Source organism: Dendrobates tinctorius, unplaced genomic scaffold (assembly GCF_039654945.1).
Source record: "Dendrobates tinctorius isolate UK_male_01 unplaced genomic scaffold, ASM3965494v1 ptg000111l, whole genome shotgun sequence".
NCBI classification, from domain to species: Eukaryota; Metazoa; Chordata; class Amphibia; order Anura; family Dendrobatidae; genus Dendrobates; species Dendrobates tinctorius.
Genome location: NW_027361779.1, coordinates 20,255,750 through 20,268,375, shown reverse-complemented (window position 1 = coordinate 20,268,375; position 12,626 = coordinate 20,255,750). Strand labels below are relative to the sequence as shown.

General features: G+C 43.1%; 1 protein-coding gene across 6 annotated transcripts in view; it reads right to left on the bottom strand.

Annotated features, from left to right (window-relative positions):
- Positions 1-12,626, bottom strand: part of EPHA7 (EPH receptor A7) — a 283,691-nt gene that overhangs the window by 239,004 nt on the left and 32,061 nt on the right. Inside the window, exon 4 of one of the 6 annotated variants that reach the window (XM_073589554.1) lies at positions 9,843-10,863. The exons of the other annotated variants lie outside the window; for them this stretch is intronic. Within the exon in view, the coding sequence (XP_073445655.1) occupies positions 10,856-10,863 (8 nt within the window). The 3' untranslated portion in view covers positions 9,843-10,855. Of the gene's footprint in view, positions 1-9,842; positions 10,864-12,626 lie in introns of those variants that run through there. 6 annotated transcript variants of the gene reach the window in all.

The window sequence follows — 12,626 nt, the reverse complement described above, 5'->3', positions numbered from 1 at the left end:
CTGTCAAGGCCGGAGAGGCACAAACATGTGACAATGACTGCATTATCATATGCCACTTTACCAACACCCAACTCAACGACTATTATTAATTAGATAATCTGAAAACATATTTACTTTGAAGAAGTGATAATATCTCTTAATAAATATGACAAAAATTATTATTTTGCGGACCCCACAGAGGATTGATTGGCCAGCTATTTCTTTCTAAAATAGAACATCACAGATAAATGTAAAATAATTACTATACTGAATAAACGTTAACATTTTACAACATGCACAATTTTCTACCGAGGATAAATTGAAAGACTCCCTTAACCAAAACTTAGTTTGAGAGATTATGCTGGCTCGCGGCCAATAATCAGTGTCATTTGTTTCTTCCCTGCTCAATTCCATGGATACTTTTTTCTAAAGTGAACCGTCTCTCGACTCATGCTGATCAATGCCAGGCTGCACAATTTCAGACAGGTATGTTTTTCTCTGGAATGCTCTGGCATTTGAAAGGAAACGTAGCTTAAAGAGCTGGCTGGGGACTACTGTATTGGGAGAGACCGGATCCTGCTGTCTTCTCTGTGCACCGCTCTAGTTAAGCGTCATGTGTGTACACAGAGACAGACCTGTCATTCAACTAGAGCTTTGCAGGTGGGCTGCACTGGACTAGTCAGGTCTCTTCTTATAGTCCCCAGCCAGTTCTTCATACTACTGTATGTTTTCCTTGAAATGGCTGAGCGTTTCATACCTGGCAGAAGTTGTGCAGCCTGTCTCTGACTCATTCTGTCCGTGGATTGGTCAGCACGAATAGAGACAAGAGACTTGCCTATGGGTGCGGAAAAAATGGATCCCATAGGATCAACCATATAGCATGTTAATACAGTTCAAACTGGCTGTGGTGGCTAGGGGTTTAAACAATGCTGTTAAGTATTTCTTCAAGAACGCCTATGGCCAGCAGCACGCTGCTAACAGCGGAAGATCACTCAGCTGCTATAGGGCCCGGGAGTTGGAAGGACTGGTTGCATCACCTCCCTGCCTTTCATACTCCGGATGCTTATAGGAGCAGCCAGCTCTGTGCTCCACCATTCGGACTAGGAGTCTGAGTCTCATCACAGCTAGCGAGATTACGGTGCATGACTAGATAATGCCAGTTGGGGTATGGCGAGTGCATCGTATAGTGGGGATGTGAACAGCAGCATCATACAGTAAAAGCATCACACTGCGAGAGACGTTTAGATATATTATAGGGTGGGAGAGGATGTCTCGAGGCCTTATATTGAGGCGGACCTCATATTGTATTGGGGGCACAGTGGGGACACCACACTGTGGGAGTATATCATGCTGTATGTGGCAGGGCACTTTGGGGGGAATCATACTTTATGAGGACCAGGAAAGAGGTATTTTAGCAAATGAAAATACTAAGGGGCTTCAGTAGAAGCACACTAAAGGCCCCTTTACATTTAGCGATGCACCAGCGATCCCGACAACGATACGACCCGGTCAGGATCGCTGGTGCATCACTAAATGGTCGTTAGTGAGCTGCCAAACAGTCAGATCTCACCAGCCACGCAGCAGCGGTCGTTACTTACCTTTCAGACGCGGCGATGATGACGTCCTCCCGCCCGCGTCCACGCGACGCTCGTCGGCGCCAGCAGGAAGCCTCAACAGGAAGTGGCCGATGAGAAATGGACGTGGACGATCTCGCGCGATCAGCGATAGTCAGCGGGGGAGCCGGTCGGAGGTAAGTATCACACATAGCGATATCGCTGCTGCGTCACAAAATCGGTGACGCTTTAGCGATATTGCTATGTGTAAAGCCCCCTTTAGGCTACGGTCAGACGGCTGTAGATTCTCTCCTCTGAGAGAATCGATCCGATTACTCTGATCAAACTGTGATCAGACTTTGATCTGAGTGTCATCACACTGTGATCCGATTCTTTCAGATGAGAGAATCGCAGCACAAGTGTGGAGAAGATGGAGCACAAAATTTCTCCATCTTCTCCATTATGTGAGGCCGTGGTAATCGGATTGCAATCGGATGACATCCAAGTGCAATTCAATGTTTTCCACGCGTCCATAGATTTTTAAAAAAAGGACGCCACAATAAATGTCTCTCAGTTTTTAAAAGTTGGGGACACTGCGGACTGCACCTTACTGACGTTTAACCTGGCTACTTGACCATATATATACATTTTTGGTGGGGAGGAGGGCCCAATTAAGATATTTGCTCTGTAGCCCCATGAATTCTACATACACTACTATCTACAGCTAATTATCATGGAAATCATGGATGACACCAATGTTATTTTTAGTCATTTCCATATTACATGTGAAAAACAGAACGGAGCTGTAATTTCCTTTTAATGAAAACTAAAGTAAGCAGCGAGCTCTGTGGTGCATTTCTGGCAGCAGCATATTAAAAATGAGGGTTGAGACTTCATGTATACACAATATACAAAACAATATTGAGGTTCTGTAACTGGAGCACAAAGCACCTTAATTCCCTTTCTTTTTTTCTTTGTCTGATAACTGAAATCACAGCTTTGCTGACAATACGAAGGAAACAGAACTTCAATCCATACAAGTGATTTCTTCAGAGACCAGACGGGAGAATAGGTGAGAATTAACCATTATTCCGTATAATGAAAGTGGCTCCATCTTTGCACTGAAGCTCTCGCCCCCTCCACATTAGATTAATCAGGAGAATAACTATTCTGTCTCCCATGGTAGATGGAATCTATGCGGTCCCAGTGTGCGCTTCTGCCTGGCCAACTCCCAGGGAACAGCTGGACACAATGACAATGTTAAAGCAGCTGTTAGCTCTGACACGTCCCTTCAGACCGAAACAAAAGGCACGCACCCAGCGTCACAGCATGACGTGGCACTAGTTGTGCCCCACATCCTACACTCGCCTCCAATATTCTACACAACCGGATGGGTGATGGAAAGCCCGCATTTCACATTCAATAACTGAGTGGCTGATTCGGCTAAATTAACTGGTCTACCTAAAGTAATATGTGCCACTGGTTACAAGACAAGAAATGTTGATACTTTGATAACCTGCAAAAATAATTACGGTATATTAATAATAATAATAATAATAATAAAATACTAATAATATACTACTACTAATAGTAAAATGATACATAATAATAATAAAAATATACTACTACTAATAGTAATATACTACTACTACTACTACTATTAGTAGTAGTATATTATTAGTAATAGTATATTTTTATTATTATTATTATTATTATTATTATTATTATTAATAGTATTATTAGTAGTAGTATATTATTCTACTACTACAAAGACTATAAAAGTCACAATCTTACTGCAAATGCTTATGAAAGAAACACAAAATACTATTATGGACTGGTGGGAAAGCACATAAAGAGTTAAGTTCCAATAACACAAGTGAAATATATACCTATGCAATAACCCTAATCAGATGTGTCTGGCAGCCACTTATCTCACATACAAATAACATGTCGAATGGGAATGTTATAAGGGGAGTTGGGGAAGATCGCTGTCGGCAGAAGCGTAACTTTTTGGGTTGTTGTCAGGATTTCCCTTCCGTGGCTTACTAAATATATATGGACACAATGCTCGGCAGCTTGCCTGAGGCTGGAGCTTCACAGTGTGGTTGAGACGCAGCAGAATCCAACCTGTATTTGTTATACTACGGAGCACTGTACCCTATAACGAGCTAATATCACACTTAAACATGTCTGAGGTTCTGATGAGTGGTCGTCCCCAGCACGAAGACCCCAATGATCTCTAGGAAGGGCTGCTGTTTGACTCTGCTCACCCCGGCGTCCCTTCACTTTCTCTGTCGAGTTTGAGCACTTGACATTTCCCATATACCGTAAACCATTAAGCAGTTTACAAAGATGAAATAACCAGAGGACACAACAGGCGTCGGCCCCCCTCCTGTGTACCTGGAGAGGTATATTAAGCAGGATGTCGGTTTCTGGTAGGTAGTAGTCTAATAGGTAGCGATCAAAGAAATATGGAATCCTATGACTGAGTGTACTGCTATGCTAAGAGATCTCAGCACACAATCTATAGTACTGGAGTCGTCATCATCATCATTGCCTTTACCGATATATAAATGATAAATGTCAAGGTAAAAAAAAGTACAGGCACACCGGCCCTGACTACAAGGTGTGATCTGATCTTACACGGAGTAGAGCTCCAGGCGATAAACTTCTATTATCTCATAATCCAAAACTTTATATGTGATTCCTCTGGGACAACCCCTTTTAATAATTTCACATTTACAGGGAAAACTACCATCTGAAAAACAAAATCCTCTCTTCCAGAATTTACAAAATTCAAATATAAAGGAAGCAGCACTGAGCTAAGTGACATAAATGAAAATCATGGCGTAGATCGATTGCCATCACCTCCAGAACTAAACATAATGGTGCAGGTGCACCTGGTATACAAAGCTCAAACTGGCCACACTGCATAATCTGGGGCATTTCTGCATCCAAGCCATTGTCCACAGGATAAAAGTTATTTTATATAAAGGGCTAAGACTGAAACATACCGGAATACTTACGCTCCCTTACAACTCCCCCTAATCCTAGTCTAAAACTTGCCCTAACCCTAGTACAAAAAAGTATATCAAATACTAAAGTTTATAAAGAATTAGGAGCGCTCCTCTGTAGATCTGGCGCTTAGCTCACAAACTGTAAACTAGAGGTGAGGGAGATGTGGGAGAGTGCAGTGCAGTCCTTGTTAACTCAGTTGCTGCCTATGAAGAGTGCAGAAGTCAAGAAGAGTTTCTGATTTGCTGTTTCGCTCTGCATAGGCAGCTACATTGATCACAAAGCTAACGTAACCATACTGAGAGCTTTTTCATCTTGGTTGTAACCTAATGGAAGCTGGTGGCAAAATATTGCATCCCCATATAAATTAGTTCCCAGGTCATCCGTCCCTTCGGCAGCCACCACATTATGCCACTGCAGGTGGCCAATTCAGGTGAACACTGCCGCACACGCCATGAAGGATTACATCGTGATGCTGGTCAGTGACACGTACTTTGTGGACAGAGTTACCATGCTCTGCACAATGGCAACAGCAGCTCTCATGTCTCCTGTGCTGAACATACAGGTGCTTCTCACAAAATTACAATATCATCAAAAAGTTAGTTCATTTCAGGTCTTCAATACAAAAAGTGAAACTCATTATATAGGGTCATTACAAGCAGAGTGATCTATTTCAAGCGTTTATTTCTGTTAATGTTGATGATTATGGCTTACAGCCAATGAAAACCCAAAAGTCATTATCTCAGTAAATTAGAATACTGTATAACACCAGCTTGAAAAAATGATTTTAAAATCTGAAAAATTGGCCTACTGAAATGTATATTCAGTAAATGCACTCAATACTTGGCTGGGGCTCCTTCTGCATCAATTACTGTGTCAATGCGACATGACAAGGAGTCCATCACCCTGTGGCACTGCTGAGGTGTTATGGAAGCCCAGGTTGGTTTGATAGCAGCCTTCAGCTCATCTGCATTGTTGGGTCTGGTGTCTCTCATCTTCCTCTTGACAATACCCCATAGATTCTCAAGGTCAGGCGAGTTTGCTGGCCAATCAAGCACAGTGATAATGTTGTTTTTAAACCAGGTATTGGTAATTTTGGCAGTGTGGACAGGTGCCAAGTCCTACTGGAGAATGAAATTTCCATCTCCAAAATGCTTGTCAGCAGAAGGAAGCATGAAGTGCTCTAAAATTTCCTGGTAGTCGGCTGCGCTGACTTTGGTCTTGGTAAAACACAGTGGACCTACACCAGCAGATGACATGGCTCCCCAAACCATCACTGATTGTGGAAATTTCACACTAGACCTCAAACAGCTTGGATTGTGGCCTCTTCACTCTTCCTCCAGACTCCGGGACCTTCATTTCAAAATGAAATGTAAAATTTACTTTCATCTGAAAACAACACCTTGGACCACTGAGCAACAGTCCAGTTCTTTTTCTCCTTGGCCCAGGTAAGACGCTTCTGGCGTTGTCTATTGGTCATGAGTGGCTTGACATAAGGAATGCGACACTAGTATCCCATGTTTTGGATAAGTCTGTGTGTAGTGGCTCTTGAAGCAATGACTCCAGCAGCAGTCCACTCCTTGTGAATCTCTCCCAAAATTTATGAATGGCCTTTTCTTAACAATTCTTTCAAGGTTGAGGTAATCCCGGTTGCTTGTGCACCTTTTTCTACCACACTTTTTCCTTCCACTCAACTCTCCATTAATATGCTTGGATACAGCACTCTGTGAACAGCCAGCTTCTTTAGTAATGACTTTTTGTGGCTTATCCTCCTTGTGGAGTATGTCAATGACTGCCTTCTGGACATCTATCAAGTCAGCAGTCTTTCCCATGATTGTGGAGCCTACTGAAACAGACAAAGGGACCTTTCCAAATGCTGAGAAATCCTTTGCAGGTGTTTTGTTAATTATTCTAATTTACTGAGATATTGACATTTGGATTTTCATTGGCTGTAAGCCATAATCATCAACATTAACAGAAATAAACACTTGATATAGATCACTCCGTTTGTAATGACTCCATATAATATAGGAGTTTCACTTTTTGCATTGAAGAACCAAAATAAATTAACTTTTTGATGATTTTCTAATTCTGTGAGAAGCACCTGTATGTATATATGCTCCACCCCCCTCCTTGCTGAATATATGTCATATCCCCTCCTGAGCAAGATATATATGCCCTGTTTGCTCTGGCTGTGGAACCGCTGGCCGTAAAATTACGACAGTCTACAGAGGTATCGGGTTTCAGATACGGAATGATAGAGGAGAAAATAGCGCTCTATGCAGATAATATTTTGTTGTTCCTAGGTGACTCACAAACATCCTTGGGAAATGTCATGCAACTCATTGAGGGGTTTGGATCTCTATCGGGTCTGGTGATTAATTGGAGTAAATCATATTTGTTTTATATAGATAAGACGGTCGATGAAATGGATAGTGATATGGAAGTGAATAGACTTAAAGTAGTGAATCAATTCAAATATCTTGGGACATGGATATCGCTGCCAATTATCGACTATCTGCATAAAAATTTGACTCCCATATTGGGGACCCTTAGGGCAAAGGGGGGAGTTTGGAATAAATTGCACCTGTCGGTAGTGGGCCGACTAAACCTTATTAAAATTATTCTGATGCCCAAAGTGCGGTATATCTTACACAATGCGCCTATATGGGTTCCTCAGGGGAAATTTAAACAAATAAATTCTTTGTTCAGAGAACTGGTGTGGGGAAAAAAGTGTCCCCGAATTAAATTAGAGACCCTTCAGCGACCCAAGGATGATGGGGGACTGGCTTTGCCTAATCCCGAAGTATATTTCCTTGAGGCCCAGTGTCAACACTTAAGGGGCTGGGTGCATGAGGCAACCTCCAGCACGGTACAACTTATATTGGAAGGGCTGACGAACAGACGCCCTGTGGTTCAGTGCTTGGAGGATGGCTCCCTGGGAAGGCTCAGGAAAACATACCCTACACTGTCTCTGATACATAAAGTATGGGGGAAGGTTAAACATATACGTGGGGTTACTTGCTTGACTCGGTTCTCGCCAATATGGAATAATAATAATCTCACAGAGTTTAGAGCCTTGGGTGGCTGGAGGGAATGGCAGGCTAAAGGGATTCAGTATATTTACCAGGTGATGGATCAGAAGGAGTTGAAGGATTTTTCTCAGTTACAGTTAGAATTTGGGCTTCGGGGGGCTTTCAGTACGCACAAATGACGCACGCATTCGGGGCTCAGGAGAGGGCTGGACATCTCACTATTGCAGGGGATATTGTGCTGGATTACTTACAGTATGTGCGAAGGGGTCCACTAGTGGGGTAATATCCTCCTTATATGGGGATTTGCTACATACCATTTTATTTAAATTTCCAAAAAAAGCCAGGGCTTAATGGAAGAGAGAGGTGGGCACAATAGAGGACGATACATGGAACTCCGCCCTGGAGTGGATACCGAGACTGTCGCTGAGCGAGCCGAGTAGGCTGTCCCAGCTTAATATAATGCACAGAGTTTATAAGTCTCCAGATATGCTGTTTATGGTGGGCTTGAGACCTAATTCTGAATGTCCCCGGTGCAGGAACGAATGTGCGAGTATCTATCATATGATGTGGACCTGCCCAAGACTGGCCTCTTACTGGTTAGTGGTGTTGAGTCGCATAGAATGGGATATGTGGAGGAGATAGTGATAAATAATCCATTAAAGGAAGCGATTGCAAGACTACTTTATATGGCCCAGAAGATGATTGCTAGATGCTGGATAAGGGAGAAGCTGCCATCCAGGGGAGAGAATCTCAAATATGTGAAACATATTATTACATTGGAGAAAGGGGTTAATGGGAAAAGGGGGAAGTATGCCTTATATAAAAATTTATGGGCACCATGGTTGGAGTACGGATAAATGTATGGTGATGTTTGGGAAATGTCATGGGTGTTTGTCTGCGGGAGTACTACATTGCACTGCTGTATAAGATGGAATACTGAGGTGAATCAATTAATCTGCAATGTTGAGAAATGATAGACTGATGATATGCTCTGTCTAAAGGGGGGGTTGAGGGTGGGGGTGGGTGATGTTTTGGGCTAATGGGGTTGTTTCTGGAAACTGATTGCAATTTTGCAGATTGTATTATGCTTTATTTCTCTTTAATAAAAATCTATTTGAGTAAAAAAAGATATATACGGTATGCCCCAGCACCTCCTGTGATTAAAATATGCCCCAGCCCCTACTGTGCTGTATATATACCCCAGCCCCTCTTGAGCATGATATATGACCCAGCTCCCCAATGCTATATATGTGCCCCATGTCTCCTGTGCTTTATATATGCCTCCAGTGCCTCCTGTGATGTATATATCCCAGAGTCCCCTGCGCTTTATATGGTCCAGCATCTCCAGTGATGTATATACTCCCCCCGCATCTTCTGCGCTGTGTATATACCCCCAGACGTCTCCTGTGACATATATTCCCCCTCCTGTGATGTATATATTCCCCAGCGTCTCCTGTGACATATATTCTCCCAGCATCTTCTGTGACATATATTCCTCCAGGGTCTTTTGTGACATATATGCCCCCAGCATCTCCTGTGATGTATATATTCATCCAGGGTCTTTTGTGACATATATTCCCCCAGCACCTACTGTGATATATATATTCCCCAGCATCTCCAGTGATGTATATACTCCCCCCGCATCTTCTGCGCTGTGTATATACCCCCAGACGTCTCCTGTGACATATATTCCCCCTCCTGTGATGTATATATTCCCCAGTGTCTCCTGTGACATATATTCTCCCAGCATCTTCTGTGACATATATTCCTCCAGGGTCTTTTGTGACATATATGCCCCCAGCATCTCCTGTGATGTATATATTCCCCAGCGTCTCCTGTGATGTATATATTCCCCCAACGTCCTCTGTGACATATGTTCCACCAGCGTCTCCTGTGATGTATATATTCCGCCAGCGTCTCCTGTGATGTATATATTCCCCCAGCATCTTCTGTGACATATCTGTGGCATATATTCCCCCAGCGTCTCCTCTGATGTATATATTCCCCCAGCCCCTCCAGTGATGTATATATTCCCCCAGCCCCTCCAGTGATGCATATATTCCCCCAGCCCCTCCAGTGATGCATATGTAATGCTGCGAATTCTTTTCAAATTCAACACCAAAGAGTCGTCTGTGCTCCAGACCGCTGAAAATCAGGAATATCAGTTGTGAGTAGTATCGGCAACATCACTTAAAATCACAGCTTCACCAAAGAAAAGCATCTCCGGCCATCACATTAGTGGTGATTTACTTACCGGTGTGACCAAATATAGAAGGATACATTGCAAGCTAATCATTTTGTACGGCCCCTGAATGATGGAACAAATATCCAAATGATCGCTGGTAACATTCTGTTCATGAAGGTGCAGCATATTTTGTCATCTCTTACAAATATCCACGCTTATGGAGCTGGGAGAAATCTCTGGTGGTGGAGTCAATGGTATTTCCTATTACAGCTTGATTGTATTGTGACATTTAGAGTAAACCTGCAATGCAGTTTGGAAACATCTAAGATCAATAGAACAAACTGAGTGAGGGAGGACGGCTTATTTCACATTAGTGTATTAGGCTCTGTTTTTATAAAAGAGGAAAAACAGTAACGGAGGACATCGGAGGGCTGGGGACCATTAGGAGCTGGGGGTTTTTACATTGATTTTTCAAAAGATTTTCAGAGACTTCAAAAGCACCTTTTATTTCTGATACGATATAGCAGGATACTCTAGGACTGTGAATACAGAACGGATCTCAGGGATGTAACAGAAATCAACATACACAATATAGTCTGTGTGGTTATATTTCATGGCACGTCATAGGTCTGCAAAAAGATCCTTTATTACTAATCCATCCATCCATCATATGATGGAATAGGGTGTTTAGTGGATAGCACTGTTGCTCTATAGCACTGGGGTCCTGGGTACAAATCCCAGCAAGGACATAATCTGCAAGGCATTTGTATGTTCTCCCCGTGTTTGTGTGGGTTTCCTCCGGATTCCTCCCACATTGCAAAGACATACTGATAGGGAATGGAGTTTCTGAGTCCCATCACTGCAGAATCTCCTTTGGCTGGAATGGCAGCTAACAGTGCCTATATAATTGTCTGCCATCCACTTCCATCTGGATGTCCCCGAATCCCACAATCCACTGCGCCGCACCGGAAGTATGCTGACCACCATTTTGGAACACCCAAGTAATGTCGCTCGGATCCAGGACGCAGCTGCACTCCCAGCTGCTGATCGTATCCAGGCCACAGCTGGGATCCCAGCCGCTGCTGCGATCACGAGGCTGTTAAAGGGGTGTAACAAGGAGATATAATGAGAGGGGTGTAATGAGAGGGATGCCGCTGCTGGACCCCCGCCAGGACCCACCGCCTGACTACACGCGCTGGATCCCGCCGCTGCCTGCCCACCCACCTCCGTACAGTCACAGCCAGCAGGAAAGACCGCGGCTTTAGGCTTGTGCTGGAGATTGGGTGCGGCCACCCTCTGGGAGAGCCGCACACCATCTCCACCACAGGCCGCAAAACACAGTCTTTCCTGCCGGTTGTGTCTGCAAGGAAGTGGGTGGGCTGCCACACCCAGCGCCACAAAGCTGCCCACATCGTGATGTTACTGCCCTCCCGATCGGGCACATATCTAGTAGATTATAATAGGCTGTACAGTAAGTATGCTACACTTAATATGACCATACACTTTCAATCACTGTTGGTTTAACAAGCAGTATTCCCAACAAATTTCTGAACCAAGACTTCATGCGTTTTATATGGGGAGAGGGAGCATTTTTTGTCAGACACGACAGATTAAGGTTTTTCGCCTTGAAAACAAAAGATTTCACATAGATGAGAGGGTCTGCTGGTCTCCGCATGGCCAGCAAATTCAGCCAGGGCAAATCTAATGTAAATTTTCACCACCACAGTTACTATCTTTCCCTACAATGTTTGGCATGTCTAAAAATATTGTCTCCAACCATGAAATGCTAGCTTTTCTAAACATGATGCTATGACATTATAATAGAGGTAACCAATAATTCACATAGATTACAGAAGCACTCCCATGAAGTTTTATGCTTAATAAATCGTTGCATGTGTGTATGTAGTGGGATCCAGCACCACTTCTGCTCCTCTTCTCAGTGACGTCACTGCTCTTCAGAGTCACCAGGCCACACTGTGCTGTGTGTGACCCGGGACTGGCTTTTACAATGTAAGTCTATGGTGGGTCAAAACGAAGCTCCATAGAGGAACATTGTAAAGGACTTTCGGCTCAGACATACAGTGAGTCAGATAGTCTGAAGAGTGGTGACATCACTGAGAAGAGGAGTGGAAGAAGTTTGCAGTGGGGAGTATATTAACACTCTCACACTATGCTATGTACATATGCACAGATTATAAAAAAAAAAAAAAAAAACCTCATAGGAGGGCTTGTTAAAGCTCTTAAATTCATATCTGGTACCGCATGTGTCACTGTATGTAGCAATAGTGATCATTTCATATGACTATGTATGACCATGGTTCTAGATATGTTTTTCATGACACATTGGAGTCAATTCATCAAGTTTGGTATAATGCATGCTCACACTACACCAGTCTGATAGTAAATTCGGCATCTCTTCTGCTTTTAAGGGACACACGCCACTTAATGAATTTATTGCTTCTTCTGAGTGGCGTGCGACCCCGTGCACAACACCAGAAAAGGTATTTCAGTTGGGAACTGGAGTAGGATCACGACTTTTCATGAATAAGATGGGGGGGGAGCCTCGCTCCACCAAAATTTATTCCATCAGATCTGATCCAAATTGGCATGAAAATGTCAAAAGTCGCAGATTTTTTTTTAATCCAACTTCGCATTGCGGAAAAGGATTGTGACCTCCTAAAGCTTTTGAGCCATGAAAGTCAATTCAACCCCATTGTGCTGTAAATGTAATTTAGTTTAATAATGTTCAGAATGTATTAATTCACATGATCTAATGCAAAGAGGAATTAATAAATGAATTGAAAAATGAGCTACATTTTTCATTTTCAATAAGCGTGGCAGGAGAAAAAAAACCATAAA